The sequence below is a fragment of the Mustela nigripes genome, chromosome 2 (genome assembly GCF_022355385.1).
Source record: "Mustela nigripes isolate SB6536 chromosome 2, MUSNIG.SB6536, whole genome shotgun sequence".
NCBI lineage: Eukaryota > Metazoa > Chordata > Mammalia > Carnivora > Mustelidae > Mustela > Mustela nigripes.
Window position 1 is genome coordinate 2,104,424 of NC_081558.1, and position 11,187 is coordinate 2,115,610.

The 11,187-nt window shown below is 62.8% G+C and overlaps 1 protein-coding gene across 8 annotated transcripts; it reads left to right on the forward strand.

The window, feature by feature from the left end:
* The first annotated feature begins 250 nt into the window (after window positions 1–250).
* Window positions 251–10,600, forward strand: TLE6 (TLE family member 6, subcortical maternal complex member). 8 transcript variants are annotated; one of them, XM_059388596.1, is made up of 17 exons: window positions 251–334; window positions 941–1,033; window positions 1,557–1,615; window positions 1,966–2,011; window positions 3,043–3,084; window positions 6,438–6,500; window positions 6,587–6,842; window positions 6,933–6,961; window positions 7,411–7,471; window positions 7,567–7,682; window positions 7,778–7,815; window positions 8,382–8,634; window positions 8,729–8,979; window positions 9,233–9,374; window positions 9,764–9,914; window positions 10,143–10,219; window positions 10,379–10,596. In XM_059388596.1, the coding sequence occupies exons 2-17, from the start codon at window positions 965–967 to the stop codon at window positions 10,481–10,483; spliced, it is 1,758 nt and encodes a 585-aa protein (XP_059244579.1). In that variant the 5' UTR covers window positions 251–334; window positions 941–964; the 3' UTR covers window positions 10,484–10,596. The 8 variants fall into 8 exon arrangements, 7 of the variants coding, with proteins under 7 accessions (XP_059244579.1, XP_059244581.1, XP_059244583.1 ...); XM_059388594.1 differs by lacking the exon at window positions 251–334 and adding an exon at window positions 389–742 and having other exon boundaries at window positions 10,379–10,599; XM_059388600.1 differs by lacking the exon at window positions 941–1,033 and having other exon boundaries at window positions 305–334.
* Window positions 10,601–11,187: the final 587 nt, after the last annotated feature.

The window sequence follows — 11,187 nt, forward strand, 5'->3', positions numbered from 1 at the left end:
GCTGGGGAGAGCCGGCCAATCAGCGAAAGCGTCCGCGGCCCACGTGGGTAAGCGGCCTCGCGATTGGCCGGTGCCTGCAGCGGCCGCCCGCGGTGTCCGAGCCCACGTGCAACTGCTGCTCTTTCATTGATCGTCCTCGTGGTGCAGGTGGCGGCGGGGCGGGGCGGGGCCGGGGCGGGCGGGGGCGGGGCCGGGGCTGGCCGGGGCGGGGCCCGACGGGTCAAAGGGTCCCCGGGAGGAGGGGGAGGTGTGGAGGGGCGTTCGTTCTGGGCCTGAACTCCGTTGACCCTTCGCGGTTTCCTCCTCGCTGTCCTGGGCCTCCATCCTAAGGGAGGTGAGTAGGCAGGAGGGTCTCCTGGAGGACCCCAGCGTCCCCCCAGGCGGGGGAGGAGGCTGGAAGGCCGTGGAGGGGAGAAGCGAAGCAAAGCAGGGGCTTAGCGCAGGAGTGACGGGTGGAGAGAGGTCTCTTTCCTCCTGTCTGGAAATTCCAACTAAGTCACCTGGCCAACTCCTACTCATCCTTCAAAACCCTCCCCAATGATCTTCATCCATGCTTTAAGAAGTTGTCTCAAAACCAAGGTTGAGTTTTGGCGTCCTAACCTGCGGTCCCCCAGCGGTGACAGTTCCTGGCAGGGAGTGTGAGTCTTGTCACCGTCTCCCTCCGCATCACAGAATGACTTCCCTGGAGCCCACTACTAGCTGGGGCAGCCAGAGGCACCAGAGTTTGACAAAGGAACAGAGGGTATATAGGGCACCCAGTGGGGTGCTAGAAGTCAGGGAGGGGGTGGGGATCCGGGACTGGGTCCTGGGGGGGGGGGGGGGGGGGGGGGGGGGGGGGGGGGGGGGGGGGGGGGGGGGGGGGGGGGGGGGTGGGATTGATTCTGTCCCTGGCTGCCCAGACTTCTGCTCTCAGGACGTGCGTGTCTCCTTGTTATTTTAGAGTCCTTGGGCCCCCTGCCTGAAAATGACCTCTTGGGGCCATCCTAGCCCCCAGAAGCACCCTCCAGGGATGATGGGGCCCCCAGGAACTCTGGTGAGGCGGTCATTAACTCCTGTGGTGGGGGGTAGGAGCCTGGAAGCTGGGCTCAAACCTCGCTCTCCTGCTGATGGAGGGACGCAGGCAGGTGGCCAGGCCTTTTGGCTGCAGGGCTCTAACCCACCACACCTACTCACAGGTGCCAGGGCACTTTCTTTTTAAATTAAACCTGCCTCTCATCACCCAGGTGTTAAAACACATGACCACATTGTTCTTGCTAGTATTTTGCAAGCAGAAGCCCCTCTCCTGCCCAGATGACCCTTTTCAATAGTTGGGGCCCAGCCGGGCCAGCTTCTTTCTCTCAAGGGCTCTCCAGAGAGTCCGGATTTGAGACTTGAGGCCAAGGGGCAAAACGGAGGCTACTCCTTGGGGACTTAAGTCCCTTCAGGTTTCAGGAGGTCCCAGCGCACCCCCTGGGGGGGCTGGTTGGAGGTGTGGCCGGAGGGTGGGAGGAGGGAGGCGGGGGAGGGGTGGTTGCGGATCCGATGGACTCTCTGGGACTCTCTTGTCACCTTCCCAGGCTCCTTCTGAACTGAGCTGTCAGGCTGTCTTGGATCAGCTCCGGCAGGAGTTCCCCAGGTGAGGGCGACTCTTGGGGACTGGAGGTCCCCGTGTGGCCCAGGTTGGGAGGGAGAGCCTCCCCTCTGGTCCCTCAGGGTGGGGTGGGGGGTGGCCAGAAGCCCCTGGCCCGAAAGACAGAACTAGGAATGGGGGAGCCCAAAGCAAAAGGAAAGCCACCAGTCCCCATCCCGGCCTTCACTTAAATTTCCGAGTAGTCCTTGTTTCGCGTGAACTTACTTGCACTGATTATATGTTTAAAAACACTGCACTTGCCTAATTGTGAAGGGGGTGCTGTCCGGGCTGGGCGGGGGCAGGGCTGGCTCCCAGGAGGCCTCCTGAGAGCTCTGCTGGGTTCTCTTCCCCCGCAGGTTCCCCCCTCACCTGGCAGCGCAGGTGGAGAGCGTGAACTTGACGGTGAGCAGCCCCCAGACAGCCTGGAGGGGCTGCTTCCTCAGGCCTTGGGAGCAGGGTTTGGGGACACCCTTTCCTCGACTCGGTTCCGCTTCCTCTGGGCACGCGAGGTCACCCACACAGTCCAGCTTCTTCAAGAGCCTTTTTCCTCTTGAGTGCTAACCTTGCTGCAAAAGTTAGAAATTCTGTATTTACAGGAAGCGTTTCTGTGCCTGACGGGCTCATCACAGAACCATAGGTAGCGGGGGTCCCTGCTCGGGAGGAGTGTAGGTGCCCATATGGGGCTGTCTTCTAGAACTTTCTGCAGTGATGAGAATGTTCTAGATCAACTATGCCCAAAAATATGGCACCGGCCGGCCCATGTGGCTACTGAGAACTTGCAGGGGACTAAATTTTTAACTCGATTAAATTTAAATAGCCACACTTGACTAGGGGCCAGCCCCATAGACAGGGCACCGCTAGGGGGAAGAGAGAGACAAGTAAGTGGAGAAAAGACTCACAAAATGTAACCACTGTGACGAAGACAGAAGATGGGGAGATGGACAGGAGTCTAGGAAGGGCTTCCTGGAGGAGGTGATATGGACAGGGAGATAGGGAAGGTGAGGAGGTTCTACCATCTCTGAGAGAGCTAGGAAGGGAGGGTATTCCAGGCCGAGGGCACAGCCTGTGCAAAGGCCCTGGGGCAGGACTGGGCCTGGGTGTGTTGGAGAGATGAGCAAGGAGGCCCCTGTGGCTGGAGCAGAGGAAGGAGGGGAGAGCAGGGAGAGGACAGGGCAGGGGTGCAGGCCCTGGTGGTTATGGGGAGCCTTTGGACTTCACATTGAGAATTGAATTGAAACGAAGGGTCTCTCTGATTAGCTTTCACTGTGTGGTAGGGGATATTCCAGCTGATGAGCGTAGTGACCAGAGAGGGCGAGTGGCTTGCCCAGGGTCACACAGTTGGGGAGAAGCATGCCCGGCATGCGACTCCTTCCCCTTGGCCCCATCGCCCCCCCCCCCCAGCCCCCGGTGCCATCTCTGCTGTTCCCTTGCAGCTCCAGAAGATCCGGCAGGGTCTCCAGGAGCATCACAAGCAGGTAAGTGGGTCTCCAGGACCTAAGGAGGGATACGGCTCCCCTTCCTTGAAAGGCAGGGAAAAATCGGGCGAGAGGTCATGACCAGGCCTGGTTGTGGGGACCCTTGCAGGGACACTGGGGAGGCCTTTATACCCCTAAGGAAGTGGGAGCCCTGGAGGGCTGCGGGCCGAGAGGGGCAGGACCTGATCTGGGATGCCCCAGGGATCCCTGGATCGCCCGTCCCGTCCCCCCCAACCCCGGGAGTGTCTTCCTTCCTGGCCGGCTCCCAGCTCCCCCTGTGGCTCCGCTGAAGCCAGGGCCCTTTCCAGCACTTTTTCGCGCCCGTTGCTGCCACCGGGAGGGCCTGTCATGTGCCAGGCGCACCCGGATGACGGCCTTCCGGGCAACCGAGTGTTCTCGAGGGCGTCTCCCACGTGAGCAGGGTTGGTGGGGAGGCAGGTCTGCACGGGCCCGGGGAGGGGGGAGGCCGTCTCCCGGCACGGGGCGCCTTGCCCACGCTGAAGCCCGTCTTGCAGTCCTGCCTGTCTTCCTGCCGCCTGGCCCCTTTCTCCTGGGTGCTGGCAGCACTCTCTGTCGGTGCCAGATGTGACTGGCGGAAGGCCAGGGCCGTGTCTGCAGCTCAGCAGGGCCCGGGGTGGGCAGCGCGGGGAGCCGGGAGAGACGGATCCAGAGTGAGGGGGGCCAGGAAGCCACCAGAACACGGTCATCCATTCAGCAGTCTCCTAGCCCTTCCCTCCTTGCCAAGTGCCGTGTCGTAGGCGCCAGGGAAACCGCGGAGAAGGACACGGGCAAACTTCTGCCCTTGGGGTGACAGGAGCTTGGTAAACAAAAGTGTCAGATGGTGAAGGCCAGACAAGGTGTGGGGATGGATTCTGGCAGCCCCGGGGGACACGGGGGAAGCGGTGGGAGTGCAAGCCCTGCCGAGAAGGTGACATCTGAGCAAACTCTTGAAGGATCACAGAGGACGTGCAGCTCCCTGGCCTGGGAGGCGCAGAATGGACAGAGGGCACAGCCTGTGCAACAGTCCTGGGGCACGACAGCACCTGCTGTGCTGGAGGGACAGAGAGGAGGCCCCTGTGGTGGGAGCAGTGAGGAGGGGACAGGGCAGGTGCCCTGGCATCATGGGGGCCCTGGAGCAGACTTGGGCTTTTCCACCAGGGAGCTAGGAGTCCTGAGGGCTAGGGCTGGGGGGGGGGGGGGGGAACCTGACTTGTGTTCCCGGGCGCCCTCTGGAGGAGAGAGTCTGGGCAGGGCAGGAGAACAGGACCATCTAGGTGAGGAGCTGGTGGTGAGAACAGAGGAGATTGGGGGCTCAGGGGTGTGCGGAGGGGCGGGTCTTGCCCCAGATATCAACCCCGGGGCCTTGCTGGCTCCGGCCTCCCGCCGAGACTCCCCTCTGTCCTCTCCCCTCGGTGTCAGCTCCTTGTTTTCCCAGCCTCCCTGCCGTGCATTTAAAATCCCAGCAGCCTTCCGTGGCCCTGCCTGCTCTGCGCGCGCTCCCCGCTCCCCGGGGAGGGCCAGCCAGCCGGCAGGCAGGAGGGAGCAGCGCTTTTCATGCTGAGTGCGTTCAAGTGCTAGTAAATTGCGCATTAACGAGCCAGGGCGGGTCGGGGAAGGCTCCCCTGGGTCTGTGCTGCTGGGAGGCCCAGCTGGGGAACCCATCACCGGCTGCCCCAGGAGGCTGCCCCCCCAGCCGTGGGCTCAGAGTGGGGCGGGCAGGGGGGGGTGTGTCCCGCAGCCCGGCCCCTCTTCCCTCGCCATTCTGCCTGCCTGCCCAGGCTGCGGGAAACACGGCCTGGTCCCTGGTCCTCCTGACTTGGGGAAATTGGCTTTGCTACCGTGGGCCTCTGTTTTCTCCTCTGCAACATGGGAGTGCCAGGAGTTCCCGGCTGGGACCGGCCGCCGCTGGCGCTCTGGCTGCGTTGCTTCCTTCCTTCTTTCTTGTGAATTGTGAATCGGGATGTTCTCCCCAGGCCTGGGGAGATGGCCTTGGGTGGGACCACTCTGGGGAGCTTCCGGGGGTCCACCCCCGAGGGGCGTGCTTCCTTGAGGCCCAAGGGCGATGCTTGGGGCGGGTAGATCTCCGGTGGCCATGGGACACGTGTGTTATTTAAACTGAAGTTGACCTTCAAACCAGCACGTGTGGCGTGCTCCCCAGCCACGCGAAACCAGCAGCTACCGCGTTAGGCCTAGAACGTTCTGCGCTCACTAAGTAGAGCTGTGCACGCGTGTCCCCATACGGCTGCTCATCAGACCCAGAAGAAGCTTGGTCTCTCTGTTCTGGATTTCTGGGGACACTGGCCAGGAGGCTCCCACATCACCGACACTACCCTCCGCCCGGCCGCCCGGCACACGCTGGGCACCTGTGCTCTTGGCGCCTGTGTCGTCCATGTGGGCGGCCACTGGGCCGACGTGGCCGTTGAGCACTTGAGTGGGGCTGGAGACGCTGCATTTTTAACCGGATTTCTCTGTATATCCAATAACCATCTGTGTCTGGTCGCTGCCTCTCGAGGGAGGAGCGTGTCTTCTAAAGGCACAGGTCGATGCCTGCGGGTCAGGTTGGGGGGGAACTTAGAGCCCTCAAGCCCTTCGAGGCCCATGGAAACTCTTCACTTAGATTTGGAATTGCCACTAGTCACGTGCCTTGATTTTTAAGTATAAAATAAAGGGCTGTGACCCTCCCACGGGGTCCCCTATTGGCCTGCTACTGGCCCTCCTCCCCGAGAAGTGATCGCTGGTTTCTGAGTGTGCTCCCCATACTTAAGCAAGTTCAGACGTCCGCACACAGAGCAATACAGGTACCGACGACTTTGCTTCTCGAAGCTATTTTAAGCGAGGGGTGTTGAAGCTTTTGCTTGATTTCTTTCTTTTTAACAATTTTGTTTATTTATCTGAGAGACAGAACATGAGTGGGGGGAGGGGCAGAGGGAGCAGCAGGCCCCCCGCTGAGCAGGGAGCCAGACATGAGGCTCATCCCAGGACCCCAGGATCGTGACCTGAGCCAAAGGCAGAGGCTCCACCGACTGAGCCACCAGGCGCTCCAAGGCTTTAGTCTTCAAACCCCCTAAGAAAGGCAACTGGAGGGGAACCCAGATGGGACCCCGCTTTCTACCCCTTGAGGGTGATGGCCGGCCTTCAGGGTTCGGCTGGGGAGTTCTGAGTATGAAGAGCTAACTGGCTGTAGGCTCCGCATCATCGTGAATCCACCCCCAGAACCTTCAAGGCAGGCTGTGTGGTGTGTCCCCGGTTCACACACTGGGAGGCCGGCTTGCTGGCTTGCTGGTCGAGGAGCGCTCAGGCCTCGTAACAAAGGCTTAGATGGGATGTGTCCCCCCCTCCCCTTCCCCATCCAGATGGAGAGCTTCCTGCGGACAGTGGAGACCTGGAGCCAGGCCCTGGGCTTCCAGCCTGTGGAGGTGGGTGCCTGGGCCCTGGAGGAGGGAGGGACCGGCTCCGAGGCCCAGCCTCCCGTCCCCTGGCAACTTTGCACTTTGTGGGACAGGCCAGCCCCGAGGCTTCCCTGCATCCAGAGGCCGAGACCCCACAGCCCTCCCGGCTCCAGGGGCCACCCTTCGAAGACGTCCTGGCCCCGAGGTCCTCAGACTGGCTGCGGCAGCCCTCCAGAGCAGGCACCGGGCCCCCCATGCCGGACACGCAGTCCCCCTGGGACCCCGAGCCCCGGTTTTGGCAGGACGTTCTGACCGAGCAGCTCTGGCAGATCTTTACGGGGACCCACAAGAGGGACCAGCGCCGCAGAAGTGAGTCTCCTTGGGGGTGGGGGATGGGGGCGGCCTGGGGACAGCCTGGGGACAGCACCACTCAATCATGTTGTCCTACCCCACCCCCAGTCCCAGTGACAGAGCGGTTGCCAGGCCTGGTGAGTAACTGGTACCCCGAGGTGGGGATCCTCAGGTTGGGGTGTCCGGGTTCCTGCGAGGTCGTCCATGGCTTCCATCCTCCGTCCCGGGTGCCCTGAGAGGACTCAGGCCAGTGCCCAACGTGGGACTTGGGGCTGTTGGCAGGTCTTAAGAGTCTTATCTACACTGCCTGGGCCTTCCCAAGGTTTTCCAAGTCTAAGACTACTGAACTGGGGTGTCTGGGTGGCTCCGTGGGTTAAGCCTCTGCCTTCCGCTCAGGTCATGATCTCAGGGTCCTGGGATGGAGCCCCGCATCAGGCTCTCTGCTCAGTGGGGAGCCCACTTCCCCCCTCTCCCTCTGCATGCCTCTGCCTGCTTGTGATCTCTGTCAAATAAATAAATAAAATCTTTAAAAAAAAAGACTGAACTGAACTTGGTCTGAACCGATCGTCCCAATTCCCGTGGGCAGGAGAGCCAGGACGCAGGACCACAGGACTCAGGACTGGAACCACGGAGCGGAGATGCTTTGGGTAACCCCAGAGCCGTGAGGGGGGGCGGGGGGGGGGGGGCGGACACTGCCCCCAGAAGCCGGCACCTTCCACTCATCTGCCTTGTCTCCACCCAGTGCCCAGCCCACCCGAGCCCTCCCCCAGTTCCCCCGAGGGCTCCAGAGAAGAGAGCTCAGAGCCAGGCCTGCCAGGCCTGGACACTGACGGGACGCTCTCCCACCACGTGGCCCAGGTGAGGTCCCTTCCCCAGCTGCCGCCTCCATGAAGGCTGAGAGGGCTGGGGCGGTGGGAGCTGACACGGCTCCGCATGATCCCGGTCCCACCCAGGCGCCTGCTGGGAGAGCCTACCGGTTCCTGAAGCCCATGTGAGTCTCTGTGTTGTCCCTCCTGTCATGTACCTCGGTTCCTGGCAGAGGGGACGGGGAGAGTGTGTCTCCTCTCTACCCCGCCACCCTGCTACTGTCCTCGGTACCCAGAGCTGAGGGGGCTAGTTACAGCCAGGCCAGCGTCACTGTCTCTCCCCACATGACTAGCTCTGGGTTCCAGGGATTTGAGGAGAGAACTCCCACAGAAAGAGGGTGTTGAGGGAGATCCAGACCATCCCAAGCATGTGGTTGGAGGCTGGCGGAGCCCCGGGGGATGAGAAGGCTTTCCTGGAGGGAAGGGGCATAATGGTTAGGGTCTTGACAGATGAGTAGGAGTTTGCTAGGACAGGGCATAGCATTCTTGGTGGAAGGCAATGATGTTTGGTTCTAGGAGAGGGAGAATCTTCGAAGGGGCTTCCCCTGGGGGACGTTGGTGTAGTTGGGAAGCCGAGCCTGAGTGAAAACCCCACTTCTGAAGAATGAAGCTCCTCAGGCTTGGTGGAGGGGCCCCTGCGGGCAAAGAGACTCACAGGCAGGCCGGTGACCCTGAGGCCTCCCCTCCCAAGATGCTGGGACCCTGAGGATTTCGAGGACACGTGGAAGAGACCAGATGCCTTGCCCTGGCAATCCCAGAAGGCAGCCATCCCGCGCAGAGCAGAGAAGATGCGAACGCTAAAGCATGGGGAGCCGGTGCTCGCCACGGCCGTCAGCAGCTGCACACGACACGCGTTCACCTGCGGCCGCGGCGGTGTCAAAGTGTGGAGCCTGGTGGGCAGGGGGCTGGAGGACCGGCACCCCGAGAGCTACCTGCGTGTACAGGTAGGGGAGGGGCTGGCTCTGGGGCAGAGCTCGTGGGAGCCGGGAGAGTCCCAGCCACCGCAGAGGACGGTCACCTGCCCCCGTGCCACCCCAGACCCCCCAGGCCTACCTGTGCACCTGCCTGCTGTCCCCGACCAGCACGACCCTGCTGACGGGCGGCCACAACCTGGCCGGCGTGAGTGTGTGGGACCTGACCGCGCCCTCCCTGCGTGTGAGCGGCGAGCTGCCCTGCGCAGGCCTCACCTGCCAGGCCCTGGCCTCCGGCCCCGAGGCCACCCTGGCCTTCGCGGGCTTCACCGATGGCACAGTCAGGGTCTGGGACTTGCGGGACCAGAGCATTGTCAGGTGAGGCCCAGGGGTGCATGGGCTCATCCCAAAAACCCCTTCCGACCCCCGGCCCCGAGCAGGGATGCAGCGGTCCAAAGGCTAAAAGCCCCTGACTTGCTTCGGTTTGCGTTTGAGAGAGTGGGAGGCCTGAGTTCCAATTGTGGCCGCCGCTTCCCCATCGGTCACCTGGGTGTGACTGGCTGGGTGGTGCTCCCGGGGCCCAGGCTCAGAGTCTCGGCCCTGCCCCCTTGCCGGTCCCCCTTCTGGCCAGGGACCTGCCGGGGCCCCCAAACGGAACCAAGAGCATTGCTGTCAAAGACCAGAACATCTGGACGGGGGGGCTGGACACCTGCCTGCGGTGCTGGGACCTGAGGACCCCCGGGGAGCCCCTGGAATACCAATTCGAGTCTCAGGTGTGTGGGCTGGGCTGGGCCTTGGGCTAGAGACGAGGTGGATGTTGGGAGGAGAGAGGTAGTGGGACCCCACGTCTGCTCGGTGCTGGCAGGAATGGGGCAGGAGGAATGTCCTCCCCCCCAGGCCCCGATAACGCTAGATGTGTCTGTGCTCTGTACTGGGTGCCCGTAGCCCCATTTAGTCTCTGCGATACCCCTTAAGGCAGAGAGGACCAACCCACTTTACAGATGAGCAGACTGAGGCCCAGAGGTGTGAAGTTGCTCGTCAGGGCCAGGAAGCCAGGAAGCCGGCCGGAGGTCAGCCCCCAGGGCGGGCCCCTGTGCCCCTACCACCTCCCAGGCCCGGCCGGGACCTGACCGGCCTCTACCCTGCTTCCCGCCCCCCCCAGATAATGAGCCTGTCCCCCAGTCCCCACGAAGACTGGGTGCTGGTGGGCACAGCCAGTGGCCAACAGTGGCTCCAGCCCGCCCGAGGGGGCCAGAAGCACATGGTGGGCTGTAAGAACAGCACCATCCTGGGTCTCAAGTTTTCCCCGTCCGGTGAGTGGCTGGGAGGGGGCGGGGGAGTCCCCTGTGGCCCCCAGCCTCCCCTGGGGGCTGCCTCACCCTCCCTAAGCCCCCCTTGCCCTTCATCAGCAGAAACCACTCAGTGATGCTCTCCATGGGGGCGGGAGAGAGGTGGGGTCTCCCTCTGGGCCCCAGGTCCCCAGAGGCCCTGCCCACAGCGGCCAGGTTTCCCACGACCCGGTCCCCTCCTCCCCCTCCCAGGCCAGTGGTGGGTGAGCGTTGGGACGGATGACCTGGTCAGCATCTACGGCATGCCCGGGGGGATCGTGGTGTTCCAGGTACCACCGCGGGCCAGACGCGGGGCAGGGGGGCCGTGCTCAGCTCCGGGTGCTGGGTGCAGGGCTCCTGCGACGGACCAGGCTTGAGCTGCGGGGCCGAGGGTAGGGGCAGGGGTGGGTGAGCTCCCGTCAGCTCATCCTGGCCCTCCACCTTCCCAGGTGCCCGAGACCTCCTCCATCCTGTGCTGTGATGTGTCCCCCAACAACCGCCTGGTCGTCACGGGGTCGGAGGACCACGCCTCAGTGTACCAGATCACCTACTGAGGGGCCTGGCCCTGTCGTCCTGACTCAGGACCCTTTTTTTTTTTTTTTTTTTTGTCCTTTTCCCCCAACAAGGTGGAGGGGTGGCGGGGGCGGGTCTCTTCCCCACTGCACGGGTAGTAAAGCAATTGGAAGAAGCAGAGTGGGTCTGGGTGCGTCCTTCCCTGCCGCCCGCCCGTCCTGTAGCGGTTTGCAGCCCAGCCCGGAGCCCACGGGCACGGAGACTCTCCTCAAGCCGCCGACCCCTGTTGGGAGTGGGGGTGCACGTGCACCGATTTCCCTGTCCCACTTCCCAGAGAGGGGGTTTCCGATCCAGGGATGGGGTCCCCCCTTCCCAAGATATCCCAGTGCATCTCACCTGGGGGTGAACCCATCCCTCAGGGGGCACATGTGGCAACATCTGTGGACACTGGTCGTCATGACTTTAGGGGGTGCTGCTTGGCCCACCAGTGCCTGGGACGGCCCCCCCAGTGAGTGATGGGTCCTTGTTGGCAGTGCCCTGCGGGAGAGGGTCGCCGACAGCTTCTCCTCCAGCCTCTCCGCGCTGGCGGCTCTCACACCTTTGCTTACCTGTCCCTCCAGGAGAGGTGTCCCAGAAGGTGCCCACCACTCTGCTTTCCTTACCCAGAGAACTACCCTCTCCCCAGAGTGTCTCTAAACCTCCACCCGGGTGCGACTTGTTTGCCCTGGGGTCCCCACCATTTCCC